Source organism: Dermacentor albipictus, chromosome 8 (genome assembly GCF_038994185.2).
Source record: "Dermacentor albipictus isolate Rhodes 1998 colony chromosome 8, USDA_Dalb.pri_finalv2, whole genome shotgun sequence".
Lineage (NCBI taxonomy): Eukaryota > Metazoa > Arthropoda > Arachnida > Ixodida > Ixodidae > Dermacentor > Dermacentor albipictus.
In genome coordinates, this window is record NC_091828.1 from 19,924,922 (window position 1) to 19,943,450 (window position 18,529).

Genomic DNA, 18,529 nt, shown 5'->3' on the forward strand with positions numbered 1-18,529 from the left:
CACGAAGGGAACGAGCGCGCGCGGCAGCCGAGCTAGCCGGAGCGAGCAGCGTCCTGACCATGACGTCACTCGCGAGAGGGGGCCACTCCTAATTGCCGCCGCTAAGAGTAATCGTCGGTGAAGTGCGGGAAGCTGCCCCGTCTTCTAAACTAAACCTGCTAGAGCATGTAAAGAAGACAAAATGTGATATAATAATTGAAGCTTACATTTTTTGGTTATAATGTTTATTGGGGTTCTGGTAAATCGTACTTGAATAAATGTGGTATATTTACGAACTCTGTATAATACATGAAGATTGTTCGCTTTAGATGTTTATGGGTGCAGTTTATAGAATAGCGATTTGATTTTCATTGCTGAGTTAGAGTTGTAAACATGTGTTTCAAATTTAGCGATATTCAATACTTCTTTTAAATACACTGACGGCGTAAATCGAAAATCGTCTCACCACTGCTGCTAGATTTTAACTTTTTCTTTTAAATGTAGCAAACCTCATCGAATTTTTTGATGCGGTTCCCGACAAAAACGATTTCTCCTTTCTCATGCGTTTAGGTAGGGCGCCTCGAGCTAAAGCTTCCTCTTAAGAAGGGGCTGTTTTGTGCAGCTGCCCAAATTCGTGTTGCGCGCAGCTCACGGAAGCTCGGAGTGCTGCTAAAAGGCTTCAATAGCTGAATAACCATGCGATATGTAAACGGCCTCTTCGAGCTCGCAAATCTGGAGAATGCCATTGTATACGGCCGAACACTGAAGGCGTAGGCACCAGTGTGCTTCGCATTCAGTGCTCAGTCGCAAACGCAGAGCGAAATTCGAAACGCGCCCGCCATCATTGCTTCCTCGTAATATCCCTAGTTCGCAGATAATGGCTGATAACGGCGTTCCCCTCGCAGACTTACCATACGCGCTTCATCAGCAGGTGCTACAAGCAAGAGGAAAAAGTGGAGCGCACGTTTACTACACGGTAGGTGCATGGCATGGAAACTGATTAGCACTGTACTCGTCGTTTTCTTTTTCTAACACTTGCTGTTCTCCTTCACTGTGTTATTCCGTATACATAGCCTGTGGTGCTGAAGTCGGTCGTGCTCCTATGTAATGTCCCCTCTAGACATGCAGTAAGATATAGGGTCAAAAAGTTTGGCAAACGTAAGATGATTTCTTTCCCATGTAACGAAAGCTCCAATCAAACTTGACGTCGTTGGGTTGAGTCTTTCTGTGTTTTCCTGCTATGCCCTCGAAATTGTACAGTCAGTTTCACCACGTTTTTAAATTAATTGAATCACCTACTCAAAGAGCATGTATAGATAACTTATTGGCTGCAGGCGTCGATAAAACGAAAAAAAAGAAAACTACAATTTCTAGGCTACTAGAGACGAAATCCGGCACGTTAAACGTCGTGCCAGAAATGGTAGTCGTTTCAGTAAAATGTGCGTCTATAGTACGACTCGGGAGTGACACCTATGTGAAACGGAACTGCATTGGCTGAGATATGTTTTCCATTTATTTGTTGCTGAATGGCTTCGCCGTTGCACAGAACTGATAGAAAGATTAAGCAGGTTTAACGCACATGCCAGAATCTAGGTGAAGCGCCAAATTGAAACGCTGTGAATTTTCCCACTTCATTCATGCACCTTTGGCGTAAAGAAAACTGGCGCGCACATGTGCTCTCGCACAAGCGTGCTACGCAACCTGACGAATGCTATATTGGTTTGTATCTAATCGTTTCTTGCTATCTATTGGAAAGGAAGAAAAAACTGAGAACGCGCGTCATTATCTGCTTCCCCTTCTTCTCTACATAATTAAGGTCGAAAATTTGCTTCAATCTTGAAAATGTCGGCACCAATCGACGCCTAAAGTTGCAAGGATTACGCCGTTTCCAAGTTTTCAACGGTAGGTGGACATTTTTTCAATCGTTCGAGGACTTTTCAGTGCGACCTCTCCCCGGCACAGGCTCGGCGGGCGAGCTCAGCGCGGTTCCGCACGCTCAAGCCATGATGTTTACGGCTATGCAAATCATCGTTGAGGGTGAGGATATTTCTCCCGGCGAAGTCAGTGAAAACGCTAGGTGGACTATGGCATTGTACAAGTGAAAACCCATCAGCCAGGACCCGTTCGGGCAGGGCGGCCGAGTCACAGAAACGCCACGTGGCGGGAATAAAAGCCAGGCTCTGGCGAGCGTCAAGACACGGCTAACCACTGCTTCGAGATTGCTTAGACTACCGAAAGAGCATGTTTGAGTCATAATCCGTCCCCGTGTAGGACTGGACATCAAGAAGACGGGCCACCTCAGAGTGGCACCGGCCCTCACTACCGCCGCTATACTTAAGGAGGCCGATACGGCTGAGGATATCCTATGTGCGAACATGGTGCAAACATATTAGTGGCAAGCACATCATCAAAGCGCAACGCCATGGCCTACGCCGATGTGAAAGCTATACTCATTGTACAAACAAGCTATGAAGTTAATGCATATATCGCAGCCCCCGAAACTCATGCGAGGGAGTTATTCGCGACATCGATCCAACCATCGATCGAGAGGAGCTTAAACGCCTCATCATTCAACCCAAGAAACCAAGCACCCTCGAGGTGAGAAGAATCAAGAACGCAAGCACGGTAGTTATCCTGTTTGATGAACTCAAATTCCCGGACTAGGTAAAATGCGGTCCACGTTTGGTCAAATGCTCACTCTATCGCAGACAAACTGACGTTTCCTATACATATGGAAGGCATGATCACAGAGCTGACATTTGCCCAACTACTGAAAATGCAACCTGCCAGGGCTGTGGTGCGAGCAACCCGGGCTATATGCGCGAATGTACACCGAAGTGCACCTCCTACGGAGGCCCTCATCCCACGGCTGGCAAAACCTACAAGCAAAGGTTTCAAATTCCGTTTGTAGTTAGACAACGGAGAATAGAACCGTGCAACCGTGAACAATGCAGTCAACCAACTGGATCGCCAACCCCTGTCAAACCAGCTCTCAGCAGCTCGCACAGATCCAGGAGCCGATCCCGAGACCCCGGCGGCGAGCATGGCGGCTGCCAGGACTGGGGCCCTTGTAGGGTTCGCTCGACGGAACGCTCGTCTTCCAGGGGCCGCCAGGCCTCTGGAAGACGAGCGTTCTTAGCGCTGGTTCTATCTGCTCCTTTCTGTGTCCGTGTTTCTGTGTTCGCGCTAGAAGCCAAAATCATGTTGCCACCAGGCCTCCAGGATCCGCTCCAGGGGCCACTCTCGTTCCAGAGGACCAGGAGTTGAGATCCAGGAGCCTGGTGATCGTGGTACCACATGGGCTGACCGGGTTAAGGAATCACCGAAAAAGATAACGAGGGGTCAATCGCCAGAGCACAATCATCATCATCATCAGCCTGGTTACGCCCACTGCAGGGCAAAGGCCTCTCCCATATTTCTCCAACAACCCCGGTCATGTACTAATTGTGGCCATGCCGTCCCTGCAAACTTCTTAATCTCATCCGCCCACCTAACTTTCTGCCGTCCCCTGCTACGCTTCCCTTCCCTTGGAATCCAGTCCGTAACCCTTAATGACCATCGGTTATCTTCCCTCCTCATTACATGTCCTGCCCATGCCCATTTCTTTTTCTTGATTTCAGCTAAGATGTCATTAACTCGCGTTTGTTCCCTCACCCAATCTGCTCTTTTCTTATCCCTTAACGTTACACCTATCATTCTTCTTTCCATAGCTCGTTGCGTCGTCCTCAATTTGATTAGAACCCTTTTCGTAAGCCTCCAGGTTTCTGCACCGTAGGTGAGTACTGGTAAGACCCAGCTATTATACACTTTTCTCTTGAGGGATAATGGCAACCTGCTGTTCATGATCTGAGAATGCCTGCCAAACGCACCCCAGCCCATTCTTATTCTTCTGATTATTTCTGTCTCATGATCCGGATCCGCAGTCACTACCTGCCCTAAGTAGATGCATTCCCTTACGACTTCCAGTGCCTCGCTGCCTATTGTAAACTGCTGTTCTCTTCCGAGACTGTTGAACATTACTTTAGTTTTCTGCAGATTAATTTTTAGACCCACTCTTCTACTTTGCCTCTCCAGGTCAGTGAGCATGCATTGCAGTTGGTCCCCTGAGTTACTAAGCAAGGCAATATCATCAGCGAATAGCAAGTTACTAAGGTATTCTCCATTAACTTTTATCCCCATTTCTTCCCAATCCAGGTCTCTGAATACCTCCTGTAAACACGCTGTGAATAGCATTGGAGAGATCGTATCTCCCTGCCTGACGCCTTTCTTTATTGGGATTTTGTTGCTTTCTTTATGGAGGACTATGGTGGCTGTGGAGCCGCTATAGATATTTTTCAGTATTTTTACATATGGCTCGTCTACACCCTGATTCCGTAATGCCTCCATGACTGCTGAGGTTTCGACAGAATCAAATGCTTTCTCGTAATCAATCAAAGCTATATATAAGGGTTGGTTATATTCCGCACATTTCTCTATTACCTGATTGATAGTGTGAATATGATCTATTGTTGAGTAGCCTTTACGGAATCCTGCCTGGTCCTTTGCTTGACAGAAGTCTAAGGTGTTCCTGATTCTATTTGCGATTACCTTAGTAAATAGTTTGTAGGCAACGGACAGTAAGCTGATTGGTCTATAATTTTTCAAGTCTTTGGCGTCCCCTTTCTTATGGATTAGGATTATGTTAGCGTTTTTCCAAGATTCCGGTACGCTCGACGTTATGAGGCATTGCGTATACAGGGTGGCCAGTTTCTCTAGAACAATCTGCCCACCATACTTCAACAAATCTGCTGTTACCTGATCCTTCCCAGCTGCCTTCCCCCTTTGCATATCTCCCAAGGCTTTCCTTACTTCTTCCGGCGTTACCTGTGGGATTTCGAATTCCTCTAGACTACTTTCTCTTCCATTATCGTCGTGGTTGGCACTGGTACTGTACAAATCTCTATAGTACTCCTCAGCCACTTGTACTATCTCATCCATATTAGTAATGATATTGCCGGCTTTGTCTCTTAACGCATACATCTGATTCTTGCCAATTCCTAGTTTCTTATTAACTGTTTTTAGGCTTCCCCCGTTCCTGAGAGCATGTTCAATTCTATCCATATTATACTTCCTTATGTCAGCTGTCTTACGCTTGTTGATTAGCTTCGAAAGTTCTGCCAGTTCTATTCTAGCTGTAGGGTTAGAGGCTTTCATACATTGGCGTTTCTTGATCAGATCTTTCGTCTCCTGCGATAGTTTACTGGTATCCTGCCTAACGGAGTTACCACCGACTTCCATTGCACACTCCTTAATGATGTCCACAAGATTGTCGTTCATTGCTTCAACAATAAGGTCTTCCTGAGTTAAAGCCGAATACCTGTTCTGTAGCTTGATCTGGAATTGCTCTATTTTCCCTCTTACCGCTAACTCATCAGCACAATAGGACAGCACAATTGGAAAGAGAAAACGCTTCGTTAAAATACGGAATGGAGCAGCTGATAGCAGAAATTGCAGAACTCAAAAAGGCCTGCAAGCGAGAGACAGTTCAACCGACTCAGGCCCCTGCGGTATTAACACCCATGGAGATCCTAGTAGCGGAACCTACTGCCAATGGTCTACCGAAAAAGAGGGTGTTGGCAGTTCATGCCTCAGACAAGAGCGCCAGTGTTCGTAAATTGGTAAAACGATAGATGAATCCCTCGAAAAAGTTCAAATTGTAATTGACAAACTCGCGGAGGCGGTCAGAGCACTAGGGGTCAGATGCGATAATCTGGAGCGCCACGTTTCTGCAACGGCTCCAATTACGTCGTTGGACAAAGTGAATAACACCGACGTTGAAAGGTCGGCAGCGGCTGCCCTCCACAGCATTTTATAATACAAGCTAACTACTACGTCCCACCATGGCAGCACATCACAGGGGAATTAATGTCTGGCAGTGGAACTGCAGGGGATTCCACCGTAAAAGGAATCTCCTCCAACAGTTCATTCGCACCCACCCGGAAAAGCAACATGTGATCCTATTACAAGAAACGCTCACGGACACGGTCACCCTACCGGGCTATAAATCGCGTACCCAATATGGTGATGGGAACCGGTGCATCAGCACATTACTCTCCAACAAATGTGCGTTCATAGTCCACGATCTCAATCTTCACTATAATAAGGTTGAACACTCGCTCGTTTAAATCATGCAAAGCGGACAGTTCAAGACAAGTATACTTATACTTAACATATACAGTACACCCAAAGGCCTAAGGAAAAGATTCGCGGCAATTATCAACAGGGCTACTAGCAAGGCCGAGACATTCCCACTCCTGGTGGCCGGCGACTTAACGCTCCGCATCAAGCAAGGGGGCAGCAATAAGCTAACCGCAAGGTCGTTGACCTATGGCAAACTACAGTCAATAATAATCTCACGCTTATAACAGATCCGGCTTTTCCGACCAGGATCGACAACTCCTGCTCTAGGGATACCACACCTGACCTCTTTTTCCTACGGAATGTAGGGTTGGCCACCTGGTCCTACCTCGAAGTGGACCTTGGCAGTGATCACAATATCCTGGCCACCTCCATCAACATGAGAAGCGGGGGCCTCAAAGAGTTCACAATTACAGATTGGGATTACTTTCGCAAGATTAGGGAAGAGCGAGCACAAACGCATGACTCGGCACTCAGCCTAGAGCTGTGGGCTGAACAGTTAAAAGAGGATATCAGTGCAGCGACAAAAAAAGTCCAGGCTGAACTGGAGGTGAACTGTTGAATAGATGAAAAGGGCAGAAACTCAACCGAAGGCTCTGAAAAAAGATTGCGGAGCTCAACAAAACTATAGAAGATCACTGCCAAACTTTGAGCAGACAACAGTGGGATGAGGTCTGCATTTCTCTGGATGGCCAGATAGGAGTTGAAGCTAAATGGAACCTACTCAAGCATCTGCTCGATGATACCAAGTCAAAGCAAACACAAGTGATAGCGAAGGTTCTAGACCAGACATCACAATCAGAGACAGTAAAAACCGTACTCGAAAGAAACGCGCAAGTATCTGCCACTGGGCAACTCGAGTGACGAAGGCTATCCGCCCTACAAAGACTCATCTTGCCCGAGCTAGATAACTCCTTCAAGGCATGTGAAGTAAGGGAAGCTCCCCAGAATCTAAATGGCAGGTCGGCCCCTGGTCCTGGGGCATCCGTAACCGGGCCCTCAGAAACCTGGACGACTGCTCTATAGAATGGTTGCCAGAGATCAATGGAATATGGAAACGAGGGGTTGCACCGGAGTCCTGGAAAATGGACTCGGTCATCCTCATTCCAAAGCTTGGACGACCCCCTAATCTCTCGAATCTCAAACACATTTCCCTCATGTCCTGCGTGGGGAAAGTAGCGGAACGTGTCATACACAATCGAATTTCTAAGCACATGATCGGCTTTCGTCCGGCTCTGTCAACGCAAGAAGTAATGAAGCTCATCAAGTGTCAAATCATTGACAACACCCCAATGGATATAAGCGGCATATTAGGCTTAGACTGGGCGAAGGCCTTTGACAATGTATCCTATTCTCACATTCTGATCTCTATCTCGGAACTCAACTTGGGAGACGCCTTCCACAGATACATAAGCTCCTTCCTCGGGGATCGCAAGGCCGCACTAATAATCGGTGACCTCTAGTGCGACAATTTCAGTTTGGGCCCCAGAGGCACGCCACAAGGAGCTGTAGTCTCACCGCTGCTTTTTAACATCACCATGAAGAAACTATCGCAAAGGCTCTCCAACATAGAAGGGATCAATCATACGCTCTAGGCTGACGACATCCCAACCTGGTGCACAGGAGGAAGCGAAAGAGCTGTTGAATTAGGCTTACAGGAGGCTCTAGATCAAACAGAGATGTACCCGGAAAATACGGGGCTTGGATGCTCCCCAAACAAGTCTGCGCTCCTCCTCTACAGGCCAGTCAGGAGAGGTCCCAAACCTAGAGGCTTGAAACCATTGTCTGAAATAAACATCAAACTCCCCACTAAAAGCGGCTATACCATCCCCAGAGTAGACACCATTCGCGTCCTTGGCACGTTCATCGAATCCAATGGCAGTAACAATAAGATGTTCAAGCAGCTCACAGCCAAGACTGAGAACATAATCACACTCATCAACAGAGTTTCGAATAGGTGTGGATGCCTAAAGGAAGACAACCTCCTCAAGTTGTTCCACGCCTTCCTCATGAGTCACGAGCAGCCATGCGCAATTGGTATAAGTCCAAGAAGAAACGATTAAACACGCTCATCAGAAAAAGTATCAGGAAAGTACTAGGCATTCCGTTACGGGCGAGAACGGGCCTCCTTATGCAACTAGGAGTGCACAACACATTGGACAAGATAATCGAAGACCAGGAGTCAGCCCAGCTGGCCCGTCTATCATGTACCCCGGCTGCAAAGGAGATCCTGGCGGTTCATGGAGTCAACCCTATCCTCTTGGAAGAGCAGAAATATAAAATCTCAGAAGACTAAAAGAACAACATACGAGTCGCTACGTTTCCCCGTAATGTTAATCCTCAGCACAACGTAGGCAAACGCAGGGCAAGAGCCCTCGCCCTCCTCAAGCGTGCCAAAGACGATCCCTACTCAGCCTGTTTTGTCGACGCAGCCTTATATGGACAGTCGTGTAACTTCGCCGTTGCCCTCGTTGATCACAACGGGCAGATAGTGAATGTGGCTTCCCTGAAGTGCTCAACACCAACCACAACGGGGCAGGTCACAGTTTCTATAGCACTCCTACATAACAGCAGATCACAAATCTTCACTGATTCGAAATCGGCGGTCAGGGCTTTCGCTTCAGGATCAATCGCTGAGGAGGCTCACAAGATTCTTAAGAAGAAGATAATCGCTCCACACGCCATCACGTGGTTTCCGGCGCACCTCGACCCCGAGCTTGACTCCTTTCCAAATCTCAATGACATCGCCCACTCCCAAGCGCGCGCACCAACCCACCGCGTGGGAGCAGGGTCGAGCTTAGACGCCGGGGTTCTCGAGTTTCGGGACACTCAGACTACTTTCAGCGAAATCACTACGCACTATCACCTGAGCAGGAGGACTTATCCTCTTTCTCATAGCAAACTGCCTAGACCTTTGGCGTCCACTTTACGCATGCTTCAGACTAAGTACTATCCAAACCTGGCCCTTTTTCATACGATCACTCCTGAGGCTTTTAGCTCTACTTGCCCCGACTGTGGGCTGCTAGCAATCTCGCACATATGCTCTGGCGATGCCCCTCGTTACAGGGACCCAATCGCATCACGGAAGAAGAATGGAGCTCTGCCATCCAGAGCTCAGAACTTTCACGTCAAACTTCGGCTGTTTAGAGAGCCCACAATGTGGCAGTTAGGCTCGGCCTACCACTCCCCACGTGGGAGCGGCCCGCAGCTCTTCCCTAGGGCAAATCTTCTCAGGAACTTGTAATTAAAGTTCTTTGCCTGTCTTTCTGTTGTTATCTATTTTTAAATGTACCGTTCGCTTATTGGCCAAGCCCATGATATTGGCCAAGCCATTGGCCAAGCCATTGGGGTCATGTAGCCCAAGCTACATGACCCCAATGGGGAAGGGGGGCTTCCCTTCCCAATTGGGGTCATGTAGCACAGTATGGAAGTTAGTCCATCAACAACGCGGTGATCATTTCAAGGAGCTAGTCAGCGTTAGCACTATACGTACCGCCCGCTTCTTGGCCGCGCCCCGCTGCGCGTGTGTGCCATTGTGTGGAAATAATCATCATCATAATCAACCCGTCAACAGTCTGCTTGACCAATCGCCCATGGTGGGTATGTGACAGATTTTACATAGTGCAAAAAAAATAACCAATTACAATTACTTCCTTAAAATTGTAATTGATTACATTGGCCAATTACAGCGCCACAAAAGTAATTGAACAGTTTACGTTACTTTACTGTGGCCAATATAGCAAATGGAAGTAGTTGGTGTGACCCTTTCAGTGCGCCCTTTGAAGTCTTTCGCACATCGTTGTTTTTCGCAAACGGTTGCTTTTCAAGATTTTCGCCAGTCATCTTCGCTCGTTCTGTTATGACGTCGTCAGCAGCGGTACTAAACACTCACTCAATACTCTCACTGAAGTAAAGGGCTGTTCTCTAACGTACGGACACCTTATAACGTATGAACATCCAATAGAAAAGTTAGCTAGGAATCTTTATAGAGACTATCCAATGACAATGGAAAAAGCGCTTTGTAAACTCGCTTAACAGGAGTGTTCTGACATGGTGGCGCTCGTGCCACACAAACATGCGAAAGCATCGCGAGAGGCAGATTGTGATGTTGAGTCAGCGTCAAAGAGTTTCAAGTCCGCGACAGAATAATTCATTGAGATTCATACATGTCGTCACCGTCGAAACGAGTAACGTTTGAGGCGTGTACTGTGGCGGCGCTCCTCTTTCGCGCTTCGCTAAGAATACTGGGCGCCATCTAGCACTGCCACCGCGAAGCCTGCGCATGGCCTCTGAAACGCACGGTGCGCTCCTGCGTCCGAACTCTTAGAAAAGCGTCACGCGGCAACGGGGCTCGGCAATTGGTCGCGCTTCTTTCTGGACACGCTGGGCCATCTAGTTGCGCTGTGCAGAAGTCCGTACGTGGCCTCCCAGACGAGAAGTGTGGCACGCTGGTGCCTCGCCGGTGCCTCGGTCCCTCACTTGATGCACACTCAGTGGCACATGCTCAGTGACCCAAGTTGGCGAGAAGTTCATTGAAGAGCACCACAGACCTAGAGCCTTCATCGTACATCTCGCTAAAGCGTTGGCATGAGAGACGTTCAATGAAGAGCATCACATACGAAGTGCATTTAAAGCGCAGCCTGCTGCTGTCCTCGAGGAATCTTTCCCGCGTAGGTTTGATTCCGATCACCATCGAATAAACCTAAGAACTCTTTTTCGTGATTGTAGAGCTAGTGACCAAGGTTGGCGTCAAACACGTTTATTGAAGAGCAGCACAGAACTAGTGAAACATACCCAGTGACACAAACTGGCATGCAAGAGATTCTTTGAACACTAGCACAGACCAAGATGCACATACCCAGTGCTGAAGTCGTCGTCAAAGAGTTTCATTGAACTGTGGTAGCTACCCAGTGCCATGTCGGCGGGAAAGAGGTTCGTTGAAGAGCGGCACATATATCGACATTGCCACATACCCCGTGACCCAAGTTAGTCTGACGGTCGGTTTCCCAACCTGTTCCCTCCGCACATTAAACAATGCGCTACTCATTCCACCCTGGACTAGGTAATGACCCAGGTAAGCGGGAAAGTGGCTACATACAAAAACGTACATAGAAATCATGCTCTGTCTGTGCAGTTCCCCGCAGCACTGTGGAATCTTCACGAATTCCTAACCAATAGGAAGGCCGACTACCCCTCGAGATGTGCTCAGCGACGCCGCGTCGTCTGCTCAGTCTCTGCTTGTCACACTGTCAGTACACAGTCCATGTTTGACGGATTGACGCAAAAAAGGTTTTCAGCGGTAACCATAAGCTTTGTTTTCATTTATGCGGTAGCAGTGCTTCGCTTCACCTGTACGTTTTCTCTGCATTTACCTTGCAGCCTCCTCAGCAAGTAGTAAGGACGAATGCATGTATAAATGTACTTTAGAAGAGTTAACTGCTGGCCTAGTTGGTGATCTTGCATACTGAAAAGATTTTGCGCCAAAAAAAACAACACACACAAGAAAGACGACGGCACCACGGGCACTACTTCAACTGTTTAATGAGGGAGAAAGCACTCGACATATATAGCCCTCCAAAACACCGCGCATGCGTACCAGGCAACGTGGAGTACAAAGTTTTATCAAAGTAGGCGTGATAGAAACTTCAGCTCAGCCTCGTAAAGAAAAACCGATGTATCACTAACACAGTTAGGATTAGGACCCGCTTTCTTGATGTAGAAGGCTTCCAATGTTTCACGCGATGTCTCATGTTTGCCTCTACCCAAAAGCCTCGCTTCGCGGAACCGTGGAACACAATCGGTGCAAGCCCTGCAGTGATCCACAAGTCGCTCACCTTCATTATTTTTTATACCTTTTGCATGCTCCCTAAGCCGGTCGTTGACACAACGCCCCGTCTGTCCAATGTAGGATTTTCCGCAGGACAGAGGAATTTCATATACGATTTCATATACGAATTTCATATACGGTGTCGTCTTTCTTGTGTGTGTTGTTTTTTTTTGGCGCAAAATCTTTTCAGTATGCCTGTATAAATGTTCACCTGCGGCACAGCTCGACGTCTACTTAGCGCTTGCTCGCCACCTCCATCACGTACATGCTAGAGTGGGTTAGTTAATTAAGCAGTTGACAGTTAGGCTATTCATGGCGTTCCGCAGCATAAACCTATCACCAATGCTAATGCTATGGCGCTAACTGCTAATGAGAAATCAAGCTAGTTATAAGGCCCCGTGCAGCGTCTATTGTCCTAGCAGTGGGAAAAAAAACACACATACAGCCGATCTCAATAATTACAAAACATGCCTAATGCTTTGACCTCAGCTTGAAGTGAGCCTTAGCGATGACAGTGCGGCATATTGCACAAAAGTAATATTTAATGGGAAACGTAGGCGGAGAGCACTTCGCATTGTTATCAGGTGCGCCTAATCAATCAGGCACGGATGCTTGTGTTGTGCTTGTTCTTTATTGAAACGAATACTGTTCTGTATGTTGTATGCGTGATTTCAAAGCATGTATGCACTGTTCTCAGGCAGCACACCACCAACATTCCAAGCATCGACCAATTCTGCCAAAAATTGCTGCCAGTCCTTAATCAGCGCTGGCATATTGGCAAGGTACAACCCAATCCAATGCTAGCCCAGGGCTATAGCCAAGATTGAGCAAGTATTACGGCAAATCAGTTATTGTGTTGCTAGCGTAGTACTAGTTCTGGGCCTATCGTTGTAGCAAGCATGTGACGCCCCCTCAGGCATAATGTTCGTTCGCCGCTAGGCTCGGTGGCCTGCTAAGCTCGGCAGGCAACATTGGTCACCGCACCGCAATAAACACCGACGAACACGGCTGCTCGGCGGTCAGTAATCGTTCGGCACCACCACGCTGCGGAGCGTCCGTCTAAAAAAATTATATTATGGGGTTTTTGTTGTAGCGGATGGCAGAGTGACGGAGACGATCCAAGAGCACGAACCGCACTGTTTTATTTCAGCGACAGCGAACTGGATATATAGGTTGCTTGCCTATGACGTAACATAAAAACAACGAATCATGTTTGACACGTGTGGCACAGTACTTCATATCAGTTTTACGTGCCAAAACCACTTTCTGATTATGAGGCACGCCGTAGTGGGGGACTCCGGGAATTTCGACCACCTGGGGTTCTTTAACGTGCACCTAAACCTAAGTACACGGGTGCTTTCGCATTTCGCCCCATCTAAATGAGGCCGCCGTGGCCGGGATTCGATCCCACGACCTCGTGCTCAGCAGCCTAACACCATAGCCACTGAGCAACCACGGCGGGTGCGGAGCGTCCGTCTAACGGAGGGTGACACGAACCCGGGTGGATCGTGACACTGGCGACGAGTACCAACGGATCGTCCTACGTCGCCGCGAGCCGCGAATGACCGCCCCCCGTTGCTGCCGCCATGCCGCTGTACGGAAGGCACGAGTTGTTCGAGAGAGATGGGTCTGCCTGGCAAATTTACGAGGAGGAAGTCCACGTGTTCTTCGGGGCAAACGACACACCCGAGGCCAAACAGCGGGACAATTTCCTGGCCAGCTGCGGGACCCGCGTCTTCAGCCTCTTCCTCGACCTTCTCAAGCCAGCCACGCCGCACGTTAAGAAGCTGAGTGAGCTGCTCGCCATACTGCACTCGCATTTCAACCCAGCACCGTCCACACTAATGGAGGGTTTCCGCTTCAAAGACCGGAGCCGCCGGGAAGGAGAGATCCTCGGGCAGTTCGTTGCTGCGCTACGAGGGTTAGCGAGTGCCTGCGTTTTCGGAGACCAGCTGGACTCGCTGCTCCGGGACCGTTTCGTCTGCGGCATCAACAACCCCGCCATGCAGACGCGACTCCTAGAGCTTCCCGACCCATCACTGGACGACGCCGTGGCAATGGAAGCTGCCGCCAAGGACGCCAACGAGATTTCCCGTGCGACTGGCTCACCGCCGGCGGAAGCGGTGGTCAACGAGTTGGCGACAAAGGGCAGTACCTGCAGTCACTGTGGTGGTGCCCACTCCCCCTCACAGTGCCAATTCTCTCCAGCACAATGCTTTACGTACGGTAAAACTGAGCACCTGGTACGTGTATGCCAAAGGGGGAGGACGAACAGCAAACAGCAGCAGCAGCCTGAATTAAGCCCAGGTACCACGCAAGCCCGCGGCCAGGGTAGCCGTCGCAAGGGTATGCGGCGGGGGCGTGCGGCAGCAGGCCCATGATCTTCAGTGGCCAGGCTCCACGTCGTGGCCGAGAACCCGCGGATTTTCGACATGTGGCACACAGGCTTTGTACCGTCATCTGTGCCGCCGTAGATGCTGACCGTCGAAATCTGCGGGCGCCCCATTTCCATGGAGCTGGACACAGGGGCCAGCGTGCCAGTAATGGCCGGGAAACTCTTCAAGCGTAGTTTCTCCGGCGTGTCCGTCGAGGCTTCGAGCGTGATGCTTCGCAGCTACTCAGGGCAGCTCTCCCAGGGTCAGGCACAGGTTTGCGTTCGTTTTGGTGACAGGAAGGCGACCCTTCTCCTTTACTTAACGAAGGGGTTGTCGCCGACGCTGCTGGGCCGAAACGGGATTCATGCACTGGTCGTTTGTCTGCCAGAGTATCACGAAGCAAGCGTGCATGTGGTGAAAGACGTCCCCAGCCTTCTTACCGAGTTCAAGTCCCTCTTCCAGCCATGGGTGGGCACATTTGCTGGTACGACGGCTGGCATCTATGTACCTGAGGGAGCCCGGCCACGTTTTTTCAAACCTCGCCCACTGCCGTTCATCCTGAAGGACAGGGTAACCCTGGGGTTGCAACGCTTACAGTGAGAGGGCATCCAGGTGCCTGTAAAGACATCTGAATGGGCCGCTCCCATCGTACCATTCCTCAAGCAAGACGGCAGTGTCAGGATCTGCGGGGATCTCAAGGTTACCATCAACGCCGTGGCTACCGTCGAGAAGTACCCGCTGCCCCGGATTGAAGATCTCTGGTCAGCATTGTCCAGTGGACAGAAGTTTACCAAGCTCGACCTCAGAGATGCTTACCAGCAGCTGGTTCTCCAGGATGCCTCCCGGAAGTATGTCACAATATCGACAACTCTGGGGCTCTTTCAGTACATTCGCTTACCGTTTGGCGTGGCCTCGGCCCCAGCCATATTCCAGAGGGAGATGGACAACCTCTTCAGGGGCATTAGGCACGTGGCGGTGTACTTGGACGACATCCTGGTTATTGGCAGTGACGACGGGGACCTCCTACAGAACCTGCACAACGTCCTGGCACCACTGCAGGACGCCGGCCTCAAGCTCAAACTGGAAAAGTGCGTTTTCCTAGCCCCCAGCGTTGAGTACTTGGGACATGTCATTTCCCAGGCAGGCCTAGCCCCGGCTCCCCGCAATGTTGATGCTGTGCTCAAGGCACCTAAGCCCCAGAACAAGAAGTAGCTTCAGAGCTAGCTCGGCCTCATCAACTTCTACAGGACTTTCCTGCCGAACCTGTCAGAGCATCTACAGCCGCTCTATCTTCTGCGTCGTGATGGTCAGCAATGGGTCTGGAAGAAGGAGCATGACCGGGCCTTCCAGCGCAGCAAGGAGGTAATCACGAAGGCTCCAGCGCTGGTGCATTTTGATCCTGCTAAGCTTGTCGTCCTTACCGTAGATGCGTCGCCATACGGTGTGGGAGCCGTCCTGGTACACCGGGACAAAGATGGCCAGGAACGCCCTGTGTCGTTTGCTTCTCGACGGCTTTATACTGCAGAGCAACGTTACATCCAGCTGGACAAGGAAGGTTTGGCCCACATGTTCGGTGTCGAACGCTTCCACCAGTATCCGTGGGGCCGGAAGTTCGAGGTGGTCACGAACCACAAACCGCTGTCGGCGCTGCTGGGGCCTCACAAGGCAGATCTTCTGCAGGCATCACCTCGAGTGATACGCTGGGCCTTGAAGCTATCAACTTAGAGTACCAACTGGTTTACCGTCCTGGAAAGGACATGGGACCTGCTGATGCCCTGAGCCGCCTGCCCCTGCCAGAGGTGCCTGATACTGTGCCAGAACCTACTGAAGTGTTCATGCTGGAGCGCACGTACCCGGAGGTGCTCTCCAGATCTGCGGTATCTCAAGCGAGCAGCCGGGACCCAGTCCTGTCTCAGGTAGTCAAGGCGGTGTCCCGTGGAGAGGAATTGGTGCAGCAGGCCTATAGCCACAAGGCCGCTGAGCTGAGCTTTCGCCAGGGCTGCCTACTGTGGGGTTCTAGGGTGGTGACCCCACAAAGTCTCCGGTCCAGGGTCCTGCATTTGCTGCACGCAGGTCATCCTGGCTGCCTCAGGTAGCACCCGGCGTTGCCACACCGGACCCATCAACACCGGTGCCCAGGCGGAGTACTCGACGGCGGAGGCCACCGGACCGTTACTCGCCTGGATAGCAGGCAACGTCGACCCAACTAGGGTGGAGGCAGAGCCTCATATTTTGCACATGGACGTTTTTTTAACAAACACGGGGTTAAGGGGGTGTAGCAAGCATGTGACGCCCCCTCAGGCATAATGCTCAATCACCGCTAGGCTCGGTGGCCTGCTAAACTCGGCAGGCAACATTGGTCACCCCACCGCAATAAACAGCGACGAGCACGGTTGCTCGGCGGTCAGTCATCGTTCAGCACCACCACGCTACGGAGCATCCGTCAAATGGAGGGCGCCTCGAGCCCTCGCTTGTTCACGAACCCGGGTGGATCGTGAGAATCGTTGCCATTACGAATGCCAGCTTTAAACCAATGCCTTTATCACGACGAATATAGTAACTACGCTGGCTCTAGAGTACGCATCCATTATTACCACGAAGCTTTTACTAGTGGTATCATAGACGGCAATTGTCCCCATACTGCCTAAATCAGCTGTAGCTGCGAAAAAGTAATAGAAATATTGATACGAAAAGCCGCCACAATGTGGCTGCACTGAGGAGGAAGAACACGACGTGTGCCCGCTTGATATAGCGTCACCATCTTTGCCACCGTTGGTCTACGTGTTACATGTTAATATATTGTTACGTGTAGCTAATGTACAAGTAAACAGACTTGTACAGTAGCTACACGTAACAATATATTAGGTCAAAGAGCAAAAGTCATCTGCACATGCAAACGATAAAAGAACACTGGAAGACAACTTTATAAATGTTCAAATAAAAATGAATCGTTACAAACAGGCATCTTTCGTGGGCCTAAATGGGTGACGCTGGGTTATGTTAAAACAGTTTATTTACAAGCCAGTGCCAAAGAGATATATGTCTTGGGAAGCTAGGTGGATGACAGTGGATCAGGCAGGGTCCTGAGGATTCGAGTTAGGCAAGGTGCCGGTGACGAAGGGCTGGCCATTGCTTTCACGGCCGGCAGCAGACGTCGTAGGGTGGTTGGTCAGTGCTCAGATTACGGTGGGCTGGTCAGGCTCCCGAGGACCGCGATACCGGAGTGGTTTCATTGCATCTGCTGCCAACTCTCAGATCCACATCCCTCTTACCTGGAGGAGATTCTTGCGCTGAAATATAAAAAAAAATGTTATCAACGATATCTATGACAAATGCATGTGGCAATGTTGAAAAATCACCATACAGTAAGAAGCTTCAGCAGAGAGTTGCAAGGGGTAAATCAATAAATTTTACTCCAAGATATTTGTCAGGCAACGTTCTTTAATATTTCAACATATACTGCATATCTCGTAGAAGATGTAACCGAGAACATTTAGAACACAAACACAAAATGCGGAAGATCTTTCCGTCTAGTTGGCCATATAGTCAACGCAGCCCTTTAGAATGAAAGAATTGCAACAATATTTATTACAGCAAATAAGCATAATTTTAAATAATGTCGATACCATGCGGCCTTCGTGCAAAATTTCATATCTGAATACCGCGAAGTTACGTCAGGAAGCAGTAGTAAAATAGGCATTTATTACATGGAAAGAAAAAATCCTGTTGCGCTTGCCTCCCCGAAATGGTGGTTGACGAAGAATAGTGAGCACAAGGTTGGTTCTTCGGAATGACTTGCTGGATCAAGCAGCACCTATATGTCATGATAAACTGAAAGTCCTGGAATTTTGGTGAAGTTCACAGATGCAGATGAACCTGGAAAGGAGTAATGGTGCCAGAGCTAACGTTCGTAAATCCCTTTCGGTTCTTAATATCGAATATCTCGTTGAAGTTGGAAGTTCATCAAAGACGGGTAGGCCGGTGGACTTTAAGAGCCCACGGTAAAACTACAAACAAGGCAGTACAGGGTGACATGGCTTGAGCGTCTTTTGAAGTCCGAGAAGCGCCGAGCAAAATTAGTTTTGCAAAAAGGCTCAAAAACAGGGACGCAAATAAATGGGCCACTAAAGTGCAGTAGTATCGGTACCTGGAAGGCATGAACACAGAATGG

General features: G+C 49.4%; 1 protein-coding gene and 1 long non-coding RNA gene across 5 annotated transcripts in view; one reads left to right on the forward strand and one right to left on the reverse strand.

Annotated features, from left to right (window-relative positions):
- The first annotated feature begins 755 nt into the window (after nt 1–755).
- LOC135919583 (uncharacterized) overlaps nt 756–18,529 on the forward strand; it is a 173,780-nt gene continuing 156,006 nt past the window's right edge. For all 3 annotated transcript variants that reach the window (XR_010570006.1, XR_011507851.1, XM_065453503.1), the window contains exon 1: nt 756–955. Coding sequence is in view for 1 of the 3 variants with exons in the window: in XM_065453503.1 (XP_065309575.1) it covers nt 857–955 (99 nt within the window). In the remaining 2 variants the exon portion in view is untranslated. The remainder of the gene's footprint in view (nt 956–18,529) is intronic.
- The window catches only part of LOC135919584 (uncharacterized), a 123,109-nt gene continuing 121,968 nt past the window's right edge, over nt 17,389–18,529 (reverse strand). Inside the window, exons 3-4 of one of the 2 annotated variants that reach the window (XR_011507852.1) lie at nt 18,095–18,234; nt 17,389–17,648 (exon numbers count right to left, since the gene is read on the reverse strand). This is a non-coding gene — a long non-coding RNA (uncharacterized lncRNA). Of the gene's footprint in view, nt 17,649–18,065; nt 18,235–18,529 lie in introns of both variants that reach the window. The other variant, XR_010570008.1, reaches the window with a different exon arrangement.